General features: G+C 34.4%; 1 protein-coding gene across 2 annotated transcripts in view; it reads right to left on the reverse strand.

Moving 5' to 3' along the window:
• Positions 1-18804, reverse strand: part of LOC150103173 (alanine aminotransferase 1) — a 225310-nt gene that overhangs the window by 142305 nt on the left and 64201 nt on the right. For both annotated transcript variants that reach the window (XM_090397351.1, XM_090397350.1), the window contains exon 3: positions 4961-5069. In XM_090397351.1, coding sequence (XP_090253477.1) covers positions 4961-5069 — 109 coding nt within the window. The remainder of the gene's footprint in view (positions 1-4960; positions 5070-18804) is intronic.

Consider the following 18804-nt stretch of genomic DNA (forward strand, 5'->3'; position numbering starts at 1 on the left):
AGTCTTACAGTGGCTGCATTACATAGTTCAGAAGGCCTGGACAAAGGGATGAATTACAGATGATTAGAGTAGAGCTCTCAATAGTACCATTTATAAAAAGGGAAATAAAACTGAATGTGAGAATTGCACAGGTAAAATCTTACCATGAACACTCATTAGAGTGTTCCTGGTAAGATTTATGCAAGTACACTTGAGAAACAGTTAATAAGGATTGTGGAAGGGCAGTTTGATGAAGAGCAAGCTGGATTCAGGCTAAACAGAGGCTGTCAGGATCAAATTTTCACTTTATGACAAATAGTTGAGAAATCATGCGAATATAAAAAAGATCTGAATTTACTTAAATATAAAGAGCCAACAGGCTTCATTTCAGCGATATAAACATTAATTAAATTAAGGGGATATTAGATCCCACATTGTTTTAAAACCGAATAAGAAACTCAAAAATTGGAATCAGAGAGTTTCATGCCGAATATAGTATAAAAAACTATAAAAGTATCGGCACATACTAGTGTGAGCTGAATGCAAGTAGTCCTAGAACATAGTACAAACACGGGCAACTCGTTGCAAAGGTAGAGAAAGTTCTGATCACTATTCTTTGGTATTTATCATAATGTAAAAACACATTTCCTAGGAAATGTATGCTGTTATTACATTATGGTAGGGAGGTCACTACCCAGGCCGGTTTCAGCCTTTATTGAGGCTTCATCAGTGAGTAGCTAGACCAAATTATTAATACCAAAGGGTATAGCAAAAAGAACTTATATACTCTGCTATACGAGTTGTCCAAAAAGGTGCACCCATCTTTATATTTAAGTAACTTAATGGGTGCACCTTTTGTGGACAACTCGTATAGCAGAGTATATAAGTTCTTTTCATTATACCCTTTGGTATTAATAATTTGGTCTAGCTACTCACTGATGAAGCCTCAATAAAGGCTGAAACTGGTCTGGGTAGTGACCTCCCTACCATAATGTAATAACAGCATACATTTCCTAGGAAATGTGTTTTTACATTATGGTAAATACCAAAGAATAGTGATCAGAACTTTCCCCACCTTTGCAACGAGTTGCCCGTGTTTGTAATACATTCTAGGACTACTTGCATTCAGCTCACGCTAGTATTCGCCGATACTTTTATAGTTTTTTATACTATATTTGGCATGAAATTCTGATTCCAATCTTTGAGTTTCTTATTCGGTTTTAAAACAATGTGGGATCTAATATCCCCTTAATTTAATTAATGAGCTGAATTTAATTTTTGTAGATTTGAAAAAGGCATGTGACAAGGTGCCAAGAGAGAAGCTATTCAAAATGCTACAGTTATATGGTGTCAATGGGGCATTATATCAAGCAATACTTAATCTTTATTTGAATTGTAAGTTAGTAATTAGAATTGAAGGAAGTACAGGAAGGTGGTTTAATGTTAAATCTGGTGTCAGACAAGGATGTACATTATCCCCTCTCTTATTCATTATCTATATGGATCACATTATGAAGGAAAGTGGTATTAAACCTGATATTAATGGAGACGTCAATCTCAGCTATTTGCTTTATGCGGATGATGTCACACTTCTAAATAAATCTGCTACAAGTCTGCAAGATTCCCTGACTAAACTGAATAACTGTTGTAATAGATATGGAATGAAGGTCTGCATGGTAACAGATCAAAGACAATGAAAATAGGCAGAAACGGTCAAAATATCAACTGCATTGTGAATGGAGAACCTATAAAACAAGTAAAACATTTCAGCTACTTAGGCACAATTTTTAATGAAGATAGTAAATTAAACATGGAAATAGACAACAGAATAAAAAAAGTAGAAATGGTAGGAAGTCAACTGGATAGATTTCTATGGAATAAGAGAGAAATTAGTCAAAACATTAAATTAACTGTATACAAGACATTGTTCAAAAAACCAATATTAACTTATGAATCTGAGAGCTGGGTTAGAAATAAAACAATTGACCAAAGACTAGAGACCGCAGATATGAGTGTCATGAGTAAGATTAGGGGCGTGAACAGATGGCATCAATGGCAATATCATATTAAAAATGAGGATATTAGGAAAGAACTTGATAGCAGGGCTAATCTCAGGTGGTATGGTCACTTAAACAGAATGGGCGAAGAAAGATTAGCAAAACAAGTGTTCTCTGCCAGGTTGGCAGCAAAACAATCCAGATTAAGACCAAGATATATGTGGATTGGTACAGTAAAAAGTGCCTTATAAGACAGAAATATAAGATCTGATAATGTTGGAGTCTTGACAGATAACAGATTGATTTGGAGGAAAATTGTAGATAGGAAGTTAGTAACGATGCAAGATTTTCATGTAGAACTATCCTATCCTGTACACCCCTAGAGGATACATGTCAGGAATTTGATGATGTACTGTGTTCCACATCTTAATGCTGGAATACAGTTTTAGCTATGCCTAGCACATTACTAATATACCATGTCCTGAACAGAAATGCAGCAGGTGCTGACCATTATTATTACTTTTGCTCTTTTCTCCAAATTTTTTTAAAAACATCTCTATTTCAGGGATTTATTTCTTACTTTGCTAGATCACCAACAGTACTGGATTCACTGTTTTTCTTTATGTCAGCTGCATTTTCTAATGAGAAAAAAAAAAAAAACTCCTTCACTTTTTTTCCTTAGTAGAACTTTTCGGGGAGTGGGGAGACTATGACCACAGATAACCTCAACTGGCCAATTCCCCATTTTGCCAACATCACTACTTGAAAATGTCTTTGCCAATCAAGATGATACTGATGTTCAGTGTTATTTTAACACTAAACATCTTCATTTTTAGTGTTAAAAATAAACTTCTTGACTGGCAGGCAATTTCAATGTCAAGGACAAATGTCTGGAACAATTACTTTTAAAAAAAATATTAAATAAGTACTGTGGGAAAATTTCCAAATGCAAAATTGGACAATGTTATTTTATTTGTGCTAATGGTTCAATAGAAAAAAAGCTGGCTCTTTTTGGAAACCTATGAAGCAGAGCAGAAAATTAATCCATGACATAAAATTTGGAGAAAAGAGAAAAATCTAGTAATAATGGTAAACGCATAAATTTTTGCTCAGAGCACAGACTAGTCATTACTAATATTATGTTTCAACATAAAAAAGGTGTATAAACTGAGAGAGCACACAAAACCAGAAAATCACATTGATTATGCTACTGCTGTACCATATTTACTCGAACATAACTCGCCCTCACATATATCTCGCACCCCGGATTTTACTTTATGAAAAAATAAATTAAAAAGTTTTGCATATAGTTTGCATATGAAAAAAGTTTAAAACTTTAAGAAATAGATAGTGAATGTTGTTATAGCAGTTTTAGATATTTTGGAAATCGGTTGAAGAGAATTAGCATTTCAACTCAACAAGTGTCAGTTTACTTTTTTTATTGGGTCAAGTGATCTTTTGTTAATACCGCACCAATCATATGCATAGAAATGGAAGGAAAAAGTAGAGGAAATGTGGGAGTGAGAGCAATGACTTCTACACGATCTTGGATTGCACAGGAGGTTAAGAAACCATCATTAGAACTATTGTGCAACTGGATTTTGAGAGCTTGGAACATGATTTCGCCAGAAATAATTAATTTAATTGCAGAAGCATTATCGCTAAGCAATTCAATATATCACGTGATGAAGGCGAGCAGATGATCACATAAATACCATTGATAATTAAAATTTAAATGCATTCATTTTATAAATGTGAGTAATTATAAATTATAATGAATATCGAGGATTTAATTATAAATGTGAATTTCATTTTTTACTGAATAACTTTAGTTTCCAAAAATCCTAGCATATATCTCACACCATGATTTTTTAACTTTAATTTTGGAGAGTCCGAATTATATTCAAGTAAATACAATAGTAATATCTTCAGATGCAGCACAAAACGTAAGCGTATGAAAGGATTTGAAAATAGGAAATGATCCCATTTAGCTAAAGCAGGATGAAAATGGATATCCCACTGAAAATAAAAAAATGTATAATAAAGCTTTGAACAGAATCAAAGTCAAACTAGTCATTACACATTTTTGACTTTCAGTGGAATAACCATTTTTAGCCTGCTTCAGCTAAATAGGAAATGAACCCAAATGGGTTCATTTTCTATTTGAAATTATCATACATACACACACACACTTGCATTTTTGTACCAATTCTAAAGATTTGACATCACTATCAACAGTAGCATAATCGGCATGATTTCTTGTATTGTGTACTCTCCTCAAATCAGCTTATGTACCTTTTTTATGCTGAAACATAAGATTAGTAATGATTAGTGTTTGATGACTAATACAAAAATATATTATAAATATAAAAATAAAGAAATATTACTAAAGGGAAAAACTGGAAGAGCTCGAAAACAAAAATCAAACAAACCATAATAACTAAGAGGCAAATTGTTGACTGACTCAGCCAGGAAATCATATATCTGCACAGATAGAAAATAAGAGCTCTCTCTTAGATTACCTAACTCTCAGACTGCCCATAGTACCAAACATGTGATAGGCATACAACTTTGGTGATAGGACTGACAAAAAAAATAACGATCAAGGTAGCTATTGCGAAAGAGAACTACAAAATAGTTAGGAACAAAAAACAACAAGAACAAAACTGAAATCCATTATAACGTGGGATTTAATATCCCCTTAATTTAAATAATGTTTATATCGCCGAAATGAAGCTTATTAGCTCTTTATATTTAAGTAGCAATAATATGTCATTTATTATACACTTTCATTTACTATATAATTATTTCTCATTCTTTCTTTCATTTCCCATCTTACATTTTCCTAGAAATCAAAAATGGGAATCAAACAAGTGCATAACATATACATTTTAAAAGATTATATTTTCCATTTTCTCTGAAATCTTATCATTGCTGATGGGTTTGTTTATTCATTTTTATTAAAATAAATCTTATATACATACCCACACTATGGCCACCACATGCTGATAAAATATCTTCTGCCCGTTCTTTCACATCAGATGGAAAACGGTTGTCCTTCATTAAGGATGGATATGTACAGAGGGTCAAAACCTACAGTGAATTCAAATTAATGTTTTTAATTTCTTCGACAAAGATAAATATTTTCTCATTTTAAACTAAATCATGAAAATGTTCTGTTTCCTTCTACGTATGTTTTGAAATATAGTAGATCATCTCTTTACAACACACAACAATGAATGACTCCATCCTCTCTTTCTTTCAGCAGAAGAATTATGATAAAAATAAACAGATATACAAATATACTAAACATGTTCCCTTCTATTATTCAGTTCACCAAATGATCAGTAGGTGTAGCGATCAGTGTTTTGCCTGTGATGTTTAAAAAAAAAACTGATAATTGCATATTAATTAAAAATGACTTTTTTTTTTTTTTTTGAAAAAGCCATCTTAGATATATAATTAAAATCAGCCAAACACAAACTTACAGAAGAGAGTTAATAGCCCAAACAAAGCAAACATTTTTCCCACAACTAAAATAGATCACACAGCAAGTGACTATCACATCATTTAACTCATTAAAGTTAATTTTCTTTTTAATAGCATCATCAATTTGCTTATATGTACCCCGAAGGGATGTTCAGGTTACAATGACAGCACTACATGATTAAGTTTACATTATTATTAATCTCCTATCAACAATCTTCCTCCAAATCAATCTATTACTTGTGAGCACTCCAATATTGTCATATTTAACATTCTGTGCTTCTGACTGAATCAATCCATCCCATGGTCTTTCTCCTGTTATCATGGCATCAAACACACGTTTTACTAACCTTTTTCATTCATTCTATTTAAGTAGCCATACCACCTTAGATTAGCTCTGCTGACACATTCGTGAATGCTAACAACGTCAAATTCCTTTCTAATATCTTCATATTTAATGTGATTCTGCTATTGATGCCATCAGTTCACTCCCCTAATTTTTCTTAGAACCCTCATATCTGTGGTCTCAAGTCTTTAATCAAGTGCATTATTTCTAAACCAACTCTCAAATCCATAACTTAAAATTGGTTTGAACACTGACCTGTATACTTCTAGTATGGTGTTTTAGTTGAATAAATTTAGCTAAATTTATTCAGCTGGCTACCCACCATACTATCTTTGCTTACTCTGTTATCTATTTCCAGATTTAACCTGTCAACTTCACTAAAAGCTGTGCCTAAACAGCTGAAATATTTTACTTGTTCTATAGGGTCTCCATTCAGAATGCAGCTGAAGTTTCCTATGCTCTTGCCCATTTTCACAGTTTTGGTATTTTTATTGCTGATTTTAATGCCAAATTTTTTTTATGGCTGTTAATCAATTTAGTTACTGACTTGCACCAGATGTGTTTAGAAGTACAACATCATCTGCATAAAGCAAAGAGCTAAGTTTGCTATCTCCAATTCTAACATCAGGCCTGATGCCCTTTTCTTTCATAATATGATCTATATAGATCAGGCCTGCACAACTTGATTGTCATTGAGGGCCAAACCCAACTTGGACCACCTGACCAAGGGCCAGATCACTTCGGACCTTGAATCTTAGACTAGTCCACTGCAGCTAAACTTAAGTAAATTTGTTAGTAGGTCTATAGTAAATACTAATTAATATGCATATTTAAATTTTTTAGAGAGTTACAATTAAAATTATAATCTAAATTATTTACAAACAGATATAACTGCAAAATTTCTCAATAAAAACCACTTAAACACAAAGTTTACTAATAATTTCACTGAGAATATCACGCTTATTCTCAGTGTTTGTCCACTCAGGGTTAAATGCTCGATGTTCCAAATCTATTTTACATTTTTTACTTAAGCTCATTGTGTTGAGATTGACAATATTAATTACAAAAAACTAATGATGAAAAATTCACAATAATGCAGGTTATGATAACAGTTATGTAATGTATTGCTCCAGCTACAACCAACCACTACACTGCCAAAGCCAGTCAAGGCACGGCCAACTTTGTGTAATACGATTCGTTCTTGTTCGTAGACATCAAGTCGTTATCACGGAGATGTAACTTTGAATTTTTCCGCAGCGACACTAGCGCTAACAAAACCTCAAAGCGATTGTAATAATTTGTTATTAAATACGACAGTGGGAATAACTCCAAATGCAATTTATTGTCAAGTTGAAAGAAACATGATTGTAACATTAATCACATAAACATGCAGAGTCTTAGTAAAAATTTAATTCAAATTGTCTAATTTCATATTCCCCCGTATGAGTAATTAATTTCAATCAAGCAAACGGGCCAAAATAAATAGCATTGCAGGCCGTATGTCAGGCTTGATATAGATGATGAATAGGAGTGAAGATAATGTGCATCAATTGTCTTACCCCTGATTTTAGAAGAAACTATCTTCCAGTATTTCCTTCAATTCTAACTACTGACTGATAACTTAAATACGAGGGTTATTTGAAAAGTTTGTAAAAAAAATAAGTTAAAACATTTTTTTGGAAAAAATCACCTTTATTTCTCAACATAGTCTCTATCAAGGGCTACACATTTGGTCCAGCGAGTTTCCATCCCATCCATTTTTTTTCACCCCATCTAAAAAGTAGGATTTGTCAAATTACGCAAAATAGTCATTGACAGCCTTGATGACATTCTTGTTTGAATAAAATTTTTTCCTACTGAGCCAAATTTTTAGGTTTGGGAACAAGACGTTACACAGGGCCAAGTCTGGAAAATATGGTGGATGTGGAACCAATTCAAACCTCAATTCATGCAATTCTGCCATTTCGACAGCCAATGTGTGGGACATTGTCTTGATGAAAGAGCACTTTTCTGGACCCAATCTTGGCCTTTTTTCTTCGGTTCTTCTTTTAAACGGTCCAACAATGACACATAATAGACTCCTGTTATTGTCTTACCCTTTTCCAAATAGTCTATCATGATTTTTTCAAATTTTTTCCTACAGAGCCAAATTTTTAGGTTTGGGAACAAGACGTTACACAGGGCCAAGTCCGGAAAATATGGTGGATGTGGAACAAATTCAAACCTCAATTCATGCAATTCTGCCATTTCGACAGCCAATGTGTGGGACAGTGCATTGTCTTGATGAAAGAGCACTTTTCTGGACCCAATCTTGGCCTTTTTTCTTCGGTTCTTCTTTTAAACGGTCCAACAATGACACATAATAGACTCCTGTTATTGTCTTACCCTTTTCCAAATAGTCTATCATGATAATTCTTTGGGAATCCCAAAAAACAGTGGCCATCACCTTCCCAGCTGACAAAATGGTCTTTACTTTTTTAGGTGCTCTTTCACCAGACATTGTCTGCTGTTTTGACTGCTGCTTGGACTCAGGTGTGTAGTGGTGGAGCCAAGTTTTGTCTACAGTTACGAATCGATGCAAAAAATCCTGTGAATTGTGATTAAACATTGCCAAACACTGCGTTGAAATGTCTTTTCACATGCGTTTTTGATCGACAGTCAACATACAGCTTTTTCGTGTGCAATTTTTCGTGCAGGATATTATACACCCATTCAGTTAAGATGCCTACAATCTCAGCAATCACACACATTTTCACTTTGCAGGCCATAAGGATACCATGAATTTTGTCAATCATTTCCTTCGTAGTACCTCAGTCGGGCATCCGGAGCACGTTTTATCTTCGATGGACTTACAACCATGTTTAAACTCATTTATCCAAAAATAAATAGTCTTTATTGCTGGTGCAGAGTCCCCATGAACTGCATCTAACTCAGCTTTGATCTGCGTGTCCATCCACTTCTTCAAATAAAAGTGTTTTATCAGTGCATGAAACTCATTTTTCTCCATTTTTATGAAAAATGCAAAAGTTTTTTGAAAAGTTTTTCTCTGGGCACCCACCCTGTCATATGCCTTTTCGAGATCTACAAAACTTAAGTACTGATGCTTTTTCATATTACCACAATTTCTATTTGTCTTAAAGTGAAAATAAGATCTTGACAACCTCTATTTGGCCTGAACCTAGGTTGTTGTTGTTCTCCAACTTTCTCTTTCACAATCTTTCTCAACCTCTTTTAAAGTATGCTTGTATAAATGTTACCTGGAACAATTAGTAGAGAAATTCCTCTGTATTTTGTGGTTTCTAGCATTCAATCAACTGTTTAATTTCTAACCAAACTTTTAATTCTATAAGTTAAAACTGGTCTGAACACTCTTGTATACAGCTAGTTTAGTGTTCTTTAAGAAATGCTTGTGTCATGAGGTTTCTTCAGTTCATACGATAACATAAGAAACTAAGTAAATATTTATTTAAACCCATATATTTCAGCCTGAATATTTACAAGCCAACATCAGTGGCAATGATAGTTAATTACGCAGTAGAACACGAACAATGGATTGATTTGAAATGATGAGAGCCACTTGATGTTATACATAAAACAACACAAAGTATAAGTGAGAAAACATATTGTTAGTTATTAATTAACCATACTAAAAAAAAAAAAAACCTTAATGATGTATGATTAGAATAAGACTCTCCCATATCTTAGATAATGAAAGGTAATTATTCCAATTTAAGTTAGGATGGTGAAGTAAGATTTCAGTGTTTGATTTAAATAAATGTTTAAATTTATAGCAACACAGCTGAAGTAAGCATGTTGCAGACCATTGGATATTGTGATATATATCTATTCTGTGCTATGCCAAGGTATATTTCTCAGATTTCCTGTTGCAGAAGTTCTTGTATTCCCTTTTCCACTTAGCGTCCACTTTGTTCAAAGTAAAAATAATAACAATAGGAATCTGGTAGACACCAGGAAAAGCAGAAGGGAAGGTTTATCTTCAGAAGATGGAAACCATGATGATAATTTGTTGATAGGAAGAAAAGTAGCCAATAAATTGTATTACTTAACAATTCTGGAAATTGGTTCTGAGATGCCAGAAATATATGGAATAAGGATTGTATGTACTGTTTCTTTGTTATCTGAGCTAGGATTATAGGAATCAAAAAGATGTATGATCCTTTCTTTGATGCTGCTGAGAAGCCAGTGAGTGTCATATACTAAGAGTTTTTGCTGCAATTTTTGAGGCATAGAACGTATAGTGTAAGCACATCATACTAAGGATTTTTTCAATGATTACAGTCCTTTGTGAGGGTTGGTGAGTGGACTGATGTTAAATGTAGCATCCAGTGAATTTCAATTAATGGAAGTAATTAGTTCCACTGATGAGTGGAAGAGTAGAATATCTAAGAAGGGTAATTTGTCGTTTTTTATCTTTCCATAAAAAATCTCTATCTATGTTGCTATAAATTTGAACATTTATTTAAAGAAAGGCACCAAAATGTTAATTCACCATCCAGATGCAGAAGAGGTTGTTCAAATGAGTGTCCATTTCATTAAAAGCTATCAACCTGGTGTACACAACATTGAGCACACTGCTACATCTTCAATGGATGAAGAAATTCCTGTGTATAAGGATGAGGTATTAAAGCTGTTGCACAAACTGAAAATAAGAATTCATCAATAGGGACTGACAGGATATCAGCACAGGTGATAAAAGAGTGTTCAGCTGAACTGGCTATTCCTTTGACCAGGCTATATGAGTCTCAGAACTGGGAAGATTCTGCAGGAATGGAAAGAATGTATGGTAATTCCATTACACAAGAATGGTACAAAGACCGATGTAGCCAACTAGTATAATTTGTTAAGGCTCACATTCAGAAATGGGTCGATAGCAAATCTCTACTTTGCAATAAACAGCATGGGTTTACTAAGAGAAGGTCATGTTTTAGAGACTTGCTCACATTCCATAATAATGTCGCCACTGAACTAGACAAGGGGAATGGATACACCATGATACTTTTGGATTTTGCTAAGGCTTTTGACAGAATACATGCTGTATTCTGTCAAAAGACTGTTGTATAAATCGGAGAAAATGGGTTTGGATTATAAAATATTAGCATGGATAAGAGGATGGCTGACTGACAGATATCGAAAAGTAGTATATGGTGGATGTGAGTCTGCAAGATTTAAGGTAGCCAGTGATGTCCCATAAGGATCAGTACTCGGTCCACTGTTATTCAATCTATACATTGATATTGTGAAGGATTTGACTGGTGACATACAACTATTTGCTGATGATGCAAAGACAGGTAGGGTAATCAGGAATGCTGCTGATATGCAGTACTTGAAGAATGACTTGAATAGGCTGGAGTTCTGGGCATATGAAAATGGATATCAGTAAATGTAATGTCATGCACTTTGGCATGATTAGATAATGTTGGTGGGATTAAGCTAGAAGAAACTGATCAGGCTAGGGATCTTGGAGTGTTAGTAGATACAAGTTGAAGTTCAGGGGCTATGTAAAGATTGCAAATATAACTCAAAAGATAACTGCAATGCTGAAACCAACTTTCACATGTAAAGATAAGGATACCATTTTGCCTCTTTACAAGGCTTTGATAAGACCTCACTTGGACTACTGTAAGCAGGTCTGGTCTCTTGGTTTTCATTGTGATTCTGATACAGTGGAGAGAGTGCAAAGGAGAGTGTTAAAAATGATATCAGGATTGTGGAATACAGACTGAGAATTTTGTAGACTGCAGACTAACAAACAAGAGAAAGAGGGAATGATATATATGGTTGAGACTTACAAACTTCTGAAAGGGTCATAAAAGGATTTTATTTTATGGAGGGTGGGGAAAGGACAAGAGGGCATTCATGTAAGCTGAGAATGAACGCCACTAAGAAGGGGTGAGGGCTAGATTTTTCTCTCATAGGGTGGTGCGTGATTGGAATGAATAGCCATTGAATGTTGTGTGCAAGCAGTGTGAATAAATTCAAGAATAAGTATGATAGCTGGTTCATGTAGGATGTGGCCTCCCTCGATGAGCCTCTGACTCTCTGGAGGTCTCTCTTAATAATAATAATGGGAGAATCTTATTCTAATCACATCTTTCTTTCTTCTTAAGTAGCTTCTCCAATTTGGAGTTTAGCAATCATGGTATGCCAGAGTGTCTGATTCTCTGCCATTCTTTTGATCTCATAATAGCTCTTATTACCCATTCATTTTGTTAGATCATCAATCCAAGAAGTTCTTGGTCTATCAAAATTTCCCTCCAATATTTCCAGAAATGTTTTCCCTGCTGATACTCTAATATGCATCCTGTCAACTTGTACTTTCTCTTTATAAGGTCTTCCATGAGTGCTCTTTTGGTTCCCATTAACTTCAGTACTTCTTCATTAGTTTTTTTTCTCATTACAAGAAATCTTCAGTGCTCTCTTATAGCACTACATCTCAAAGGCCTGCAATTTCTTGATTATGGATTTTGTATAATGTCCATGTCTCAGATCCATAACTCAATGTGGACCATCATAGGATTTTATTATTCTTATATTAGTCTGTATATTTATTCAAGAGGTCATTAGTAATTTATTATTATAGACTGCTTCTTTGGCCTTAGCTATTCTTGATTTTATTTCCATAACTGTTGTTCCATTTTCTGTAATCATTACTCCTAAATGATTAAAAGCGTTTACATTTTGAAAGATTCCTATCGATACTCTTCAATTTGTGTTTTATTGCTGTTTTTTGCTTATTATCATATACTTGGTTTTATTCATGTTTAATACTAAGCCATAATTCTGACTCTTTTTGATTAGTATTTCAAAAAAATTTTGTAACTCTATTATGCTATGAATACCACATCATCAGCAAATCTACTATTATTAATTCTAATGCCATTTATTTTTATTACTATTTCAATTCCTTCATATTCTTTCATTATCATTTCACTGTATACATTGAAAAGAATAGGGGATATTATATACCCTTGTTTCACTCCTCTTTTGATATCTATTGTTTCATTATTAATGTCATTTATAATTTATCTTCTGAGACAAATTCCAGCATAATTCTATTATTATTCTGAGGTCGTTTCTATCAATTTGAATACCTTAATATTTCAACTAACTTTTCATGGCTTACTGTTTCAAATGCTTTTTGAAAGTCTATAAAGCAGAGATATATATTATTATTTATTTCTATTAATCTTTCAATAACAGTTTTTAATTCATAAAAATTTTTTTCATTAAATTCAAAATAAAAATTTAATTCATAATTCAAAAAAGCATTAATTGTACTTTTTCCTGGCATGAATCCTTTTTGTTATTCACTTAGATGCATTTAATTCTAGAAAACATTCTGTTTTTTATTATTTTCAATAATATTTTAGAAGTAGGGATATGATATTAATTGTTCTAAAATCTTTACATTCTGCTGTATTATTCTTTTTTAGTATCAGAATGCAAATAGATTTTATGAAGTCTTCTGGTAGAATGCCTGTATCATATACATTCTGTATTACTTCTATTAAAAAATCTATTACTTCCCCCCCATCCCTTTTATTAATCAGTGATATTCCATCCCATCCAATCATTTTGCCATTAGGTAGTTCTTTTATTGTGCTTATTATTTCTTTAAGTATACCTGGATTTTTTGAATGAACATTGATCGTAGGTTTGCCAAGCCTGTGGTCATTATATAGTTCTGTAAGGTATTCTTTCCATCTTTGTATCTTGTCTTCTGGATTTATAATAACATTCTTATCTTTTAATTGTTGGCTTGTTATTTTCTTTTGGTTACCATCATCATCAAATTCCTGATATATAAACCCTCAAGGTGTGTACAGGACATGATAGTACTACATGAAAAATTCTCTTTACTAACTTCCTATCTACAATTTTCCTCCAAATCAGTCTGTTACCTGCCAAGACCCCAACATTATTAGATCTTATATTTCTATCTTTTAAGACACTTTTTACTGCATCAATCCACCTATATCTTGGTCATCCTCTGGGTCTTTTTCCTGCCAACCTGGCAGAGAACACTTGTTTTGCTAATCTGAATAAGAGAGAGGATAATGTACATCCATGTCTGACACCAGATTTAACACTAAACCATCTTCCTGTACTTCCTTCAATTCTATCTGCCGATTTACAATAAAGACTCATTGACACCATATAACTGTAGCATTCTGAATAGTTTCTCTCTTGGCACCTTGTCATATGCCTTTTCCAGATCAATAAAACTTTACAGATCTTTGTTTTATTCCCATGATTTCTCAACTATTTGTCATAAAGTGAAGATCTGATCATGACAGCCTCTATTTGGCCTGAATCCAGCTTGTTCTTCACCAAGCTTCTCAACCATTTCTCAAGTATACTTGCATAAATCTTACCAGGAACAGTCAGTAGAGAAATACCTCTAATTCTCATATTTAGTTTTATTCCCTTTTTTATATATATAGCAGTATTTCCCAACGTTTTATGGATTATTCCCCGCCTCAAAGATTTTGATACCCACCCCTCTAGCATAATAGTCAGCCAAGTTCTGAAAAAGTAATATAAATATGTACCTTAAATAAAAAGGAACATAGGTAAAACTGTTTATAATTTGACTTTCTTCAATGAATATAAATTTTATATTACACTTTGTATATTATAAAACATAAATCTAACCGAAATCGGGTAAATAAAATTCAAGTTAATGCGATCCTTGAGCTTGACGTCTGCTGCAAAGAGTGTTTATTTGAGGTACTAATTTAGTCATTTTCAATCTCAAATCTCCATGGTTTGTGATATCCAGATGATTTCTTTTTTTCAGTAGCAAGTCATTTACAGCACTAAAGCCACATTCAACTAAAAATGATAACTGAAAGGGCAATAGTATTTTTTTTTTGCAAAACTAATTGAATTTCGGTATTTCATTTCTGTCTCGTCAGAAAGCCATGCCATTGTTCCTTTTATGTTGAATAAAATTCTAATAGACTCATCATTTTGCTTTTTTGAGAATTCTTGATACTGTATTTATGTTGACTGCTGTACTAGTAATGTCAGCCTTTTTTCTCGGAAAGTCAGGGTTGCAACATCGACAATTTCTTGCCGACAATGGTGCGTTTTTTTGAGTATATCGGTGATGGGGTGACGAATGCAACATCATTTTCTAATTTCCCAACATGGGGTGTACACCCATGTTGGGAAACACTGATATATAGGTACTATGACAGCTCTACTGCAATCATCTGGAATTCATCCCTCTGTCCAGGCTTTCTGAACTATGCAGTGCAGCCATTGTAAGACTTTTACACCTCCATTCTAGTCGAATATCATCTACTCTGCTGCCTTTCCACATTTCAGGCTTTTGATGGCTTTTTCTACTTCAAGTGTGGATATGTATTCCTGACTGTATGCCTGGTCAGTGTTTTTTTTCAACACTGTGCTATCATCACCGCTTGTTTCATTTAGCAATTTTTCAAAGTAATTGCTCCATACGTCAAGGATATCTTTTTTCTACTGTTTTCATGTTCACCTTTACCATCTCTAATTCCTTTACAGCACTCTCTTTCCTCCATTTCTGGGCTTCTTCAATAACCACCAGAATATCTTGCCACCTTCTTCATATTTATTATCTACAATCTTACCAAAGTCTTCCCATGACTTTTGTTTAGCTAGTTTTTCACAGTATTTAGCTTTCTTACATTTGTCTCTGTATTCTCTAAGAGCATAAGATGACTTATTTGCCAGGAACTTTTGATATGCTTTCTTGTTTTCTTTTACTGTCTCTTTAACTTTCTGTGTCCACCATGGAGTTCTGATTTTCCTATCCTTGCAGATAACCTCACCACATGCCTCGTTGGCTAAATCAATCAGTGCTTTCTTCAGGGCTTGCCACTGAATCACCAAGGTTTGGTTCCAGTTCTCAAACTCTTTCATTTTTTCTTGAATAATGTTTGTGTATTTTAGTCTACACTTGTCTATTTTAGTCTAAAGTCGACATCTGAGAGCTGCTAAACTTTTATTCACTTTAAAATTTTCTTACATGTTCTTCTTTTCAATATGAAATTCAATTTTATCCTGCTCAAGACTCTGGTGTTCTGCACCAGAGTGGTTTTGAGAATTTTATTCTACAATTTTATTTTCTTTATCTAATTTCTCTACTTTCAAACAATCATTATTGACCTATGTTTTTCTGCTTTACATTCATTTTTTATTTGTCTATCTAATCTTTTATATTCTTCATTTCCATTGGAGTTATTTTTCCAGGTTCTTCTTTTATCCATTAGTTCTAGTATCTCTTTAGTCGAACATCTTTTTTTTATTTTTTTTTATTTACTCTTTATTTTTCCAATACATTTTTCTGCTGCAGCCAATAGTGCTTCTTTTATCTTGATCCATTTGTTGTGGTTTTCTTTCTTTTCAATACAGTGTGCTATATTATTCTAAAAAGTCTGGTGTAGAGAAATGAAGCACACTGTTATTTAGTTTATCTGTATTCCACTTGAATGTTCTAAATCTGTTAGTTATCTTTTTTTTAACATTATTACAATTCTCACAAGTCTGTGGTCTGATTCACAATCAGTACTTAGCATAACTTTTGCATTTATTATTCCATTTCTATATCTCTTACTGATCATAATAAAATCTATTTAATCAGTATGTATGCCATCAAGAGATTTCCAAATATAACTTGCTTTTTCTTTTTGTTCATAAAAACTGTTTGCAATTATCAATTTATGTTTAAAAACAAAATTCAATACATCTATCACTTCTTATGCCATTCTCGTAGACAGGCTTATACGTTGGTTATGCATTATTAAAACACTTAAGGAATTGAACAACGTAGTTAAGGATATAAATTAAATTATACTTTAATAAATATTTTCCGATATTTCGGCAACGTCACGTTGCCATCTTCTAAAGGAACTTACAAAAAAAGGCACGTGCACGTAGGCACTACAAACACAGTAACTGGGAATGAAGAGGTGAAGCTATTGTTCTCCTAAAAGTCCTAATGGTGCCCTCTAGTGGGCTAAGTAGGTGTTCTTGGCCATTGGGCTGAAGGTCTGCTGATGTAAGCCTCCCAAATTTGGGGCAGTCGCATACAACCAAATTTGTTGAGGTTTGGAGAATTTCTTAGGGCTGAGGCCGATTCCATAAATAGTCTTTCAAATTTGTATTTGCTATGGTGTATTACTGTAGCTTTCTTCCATCGTATTCTGTGGCATGTATCCAGAGCATGGTCCACAAGACCAGAATGGCTATACTTGTGAAACCGGATGTAGTCCTTGTGTTCAGAAATTCTGATATTCGCTGTCCTGCCTGTTTGGCCAAAGTAAGACAGTTTACAACTGCAAGGGACCTGGTATACACCAGGTAGGTCTAGGGGAAGTGGTTGGTCTTTAGTGGAGCGGATAAGGGATGCCAATTTTCTGTAAGGTTTGTAACAGGAGGTCAGGTCATGCTTTTTTAAGATTTTGGTAATCTTTTCCGAGGTGCCTTGGATGTAGGGAATGGTGATGGATTTAGAGTAATCCTTGTTATGGAGGGGGGGGGGGATCTGTGGTTTGTAGGTTCTAATATTTTTTGGACTTTTTTTTTGGGGGGGGGGGGGGTAGCCATTGGCTGAGAAAGTGTTGAGGATGTGATTTAGTTCAGTGTTTAGGGCCAAGTCGTTTGAACAGATTAGTTTAGCCCTGTTGTATAGTGTTTTCACTACTCCATATTGTTGTGGGGGGGGGGATTGTTGGTGAATGTATCTGCCTGTATGGGTGGGTTTTCTGTAAACTGAGAAAACCAAGGTTCCATTAGGCTGGCAGGTGACTAATGTGTCTAGGAAAGGGAGGCTGTTTTTTTCCTCTTTTTCCAGGGTGAATTTGATTCTGGGGTGTTGGTTGTTTAAGTGTGTTAAGAAGGAGAGAAGTGTTTCAGAGCCATGTGGCCAAATAGCGAACACATCATCAACGTAGCGAAGCCATATGGTTGGTTTTTGTGGGGGCAGAGGATAAGGCTTTTCCTTCAAAGGTCTCCATAAAGAAATTGGCCAAGGGTGGGGAGAGTAGTGAACCCATGGCTGTCCCCTCTATTTGTTTGTAGAATTTTCCCTGCCAAACGAAATAACCTGAGTTCATTGTGAACTGAAATAAGGCTGAGATATCGGGAGAAAATTTAGTTTGGATTAGCTCTAAAGTTTCCTTAAGTGGGACATTTGTGAATAAAGAGGAGACGTCAAAGCTGACCATTATGTCAGTACGTTGGAGTGTAAGGTTTTCTATGCTGGCTTTGAAATGGGCTGAGTTTTTTTTATGTGTGATGGTGTGTTGCCAGTATAGTGTGTGAGCTCTTTGGCCAAATGTCTAATTTGTATGTGGGGGAATCAATGCCATCCACTATGGGATGTAATGGCACATTTTCTTTATGTAATTTTGGGAGTCCGTAAATATGGGGGGGGTATAGAGTTAAATGGCTTTAATCTGTTGGTAACTTCTACAGGCCAAGAAGTGACTCTCTTAAGGAGCCTGTGAAGTTTTCTAATTTGAGAGTTGGTGGGATTGTAATTAATGGGGAGGTAAGTAGCCCGATCTAAGAGAAGAGCGTTCAGCTTACCTGTGTAGTCCTTTTGGTTAACGACTACAGTTGCATTTCGCTTATCCGCTTTGGTGATAACTATTTCTTTATTATTCTTCATTTCCTGTAGAGCTTTATATTCCTTGTTGGATATGTTGGATTTTGGTGGGACTGCTTTGGAAAGGACACAAGCTACATCCAGTCTTACACTGTTGGCGACTTGATGTGGAAGGTGGCGGATTCCGCGTTTGATCTGGATCATAATATCCTCACTAGATATTTTTTTGGGAGCAATGGCGAAGTTGTGGCCACGTGACAGCGTGTTGATTGCTTCAGGCTGACTGAAGAAAGGTTGATTACGGTATTGGTAGCAAGTTTTGGAAGGACAGTAGAGTTCTTTTTTAATTTTTTTTTTTCATCTGTCGGCCTCGTATT

Source organism: Typopeltis vanoorti, chromosome 9, assembly GCF_054136105.1.
Source record: "Typopeltis vanoorti isolate ZY-2024b chromosome 9, IOZ_Tvanoo_1.0, whole genome shotgun sequence".
NCBI lineage: Eukaryota > Metazoa > Arthropoda > Arachnida > Uropygi > Thelyphonidae > Typopeltis > Typopeltis vanoorti.